Genomic DNA, 1,115 nt, shown 5'->3' on the forward strand with positions numbered 1-1,115 from the left:
TAAACGAACGTGGCTAAATAAGCAAGTGCCAAGACAACTGCAAGGCCACAACGTGGCTCCGCCGGAGCCACCGAGTCTAGTTTCATAATACCCAAATCTCAAAAAATTTGAACATAAAGTGCAATCCTAGAGTTGGAATATTTGCGCACCGCTAGTTTTCAGTTTCCCTTTTAGTTCGTAGTTGGGAATTAAAGATGATAAAAAAATTATGTTTGAATTGCTCGCCGAGTATTGATTTATTATGGTTACACATGTTTATCTTAATTTGCTTAATTTTAATAATTGTTTTATTATGGTAATATATATTTTTCTTGTGTTTTACAATTTTTTTGTACATTCTTGTTAATCAAGCGCCATTGACAGCAGCAACAATTGAAATAGTACTACGTAAACTCATTCACCATCGATATAGATGAAACTAGAATATTATATAATAGGGAAAAGCAAGTGTTATAACAAATAAGAAGAAAAACAAACTTTATTCATGGCAAGATTACAAAGACACCAGCTTTAACATAAAAAGCAATTGAAAGGAACTATGCCTTAAAGTAATAGAAATGAAACTACTAACGAATCAGATAATTTGTCATAATGAGAATTATCTGAACAATCTGGTCGACAATAGAAACATATTTGGAAAGCAAGGATGCATCATGAAATGGAGGATTTGACGATGACAGTCCTAAAGCACACAAATCAGCGTTTGTCATGACATCACTTGCAGCCACGTGCACGTTAAGGTAATTTCTCGAATTTAACATTTGTTGAGTATACTCGGCAGCATCAAGGGCGTAATTGAATTGTGACAAACACACTTGGTAATGCTCTCTTGCCTTAGGATCACTAGTACTATTTTTGATCAACCGATTGATATATTTGATTGTGTTGGTGACATTGGCACGAACTACATCAATGGTGTATCGCGTAAGGTTAACGAGATCTTCACCAACTGCTCCACCAGGCTTCGAGTTAAGGAGGCTTAAACAAAATGAAGGATTTTCGGATTTATTGCAGATGACATTTACTTCCACAACTCTATTGGAAGACTCAACAAGTAAAAGATATGCCAACACAGAGACAAAAATCAAGCAAGATCTAACAGAGAAATGAACCAT

The 1,115-nt window shown here is 35.2% G+C and overlaps 1 protein-coding gene across 1 annotated transcript; it reads right to left on the reverse strand.

The window, feature by feature from the left end:
- Window positions 1-566: 566 nt before the first annotated feature.
- LOC133304052 (pectinesterase inhibitor-like) lies at window positions 567-1,115 on the reverse strand. Its single transcript, XM_061504020.1, has one exon. It carries the CDS (start codon window positions 1,113-1,115, stop codon window positions 567-569), a length of 549 nt encoding a protein of 182 aa, XP_061360004.1.

This window comes from Gastrolobium bilobum, unplaced genomic scaffold (genome assembly GCF_033153095.1).
Source record: "Gastrolobium bilobum isolate Gb01-03AN ecotype WA unplaced genomic scaffold, APGP_CSIRO_Gbil_v1 utg12392, whole genome shotgun sequence".
Lineage (NCBI taxonomy): Eukaryota > Viridiplantae > Streptophyta > Magnoliopsida > Fabales > Fabaceae > Gastrolobium > Gastrolobium bilobum.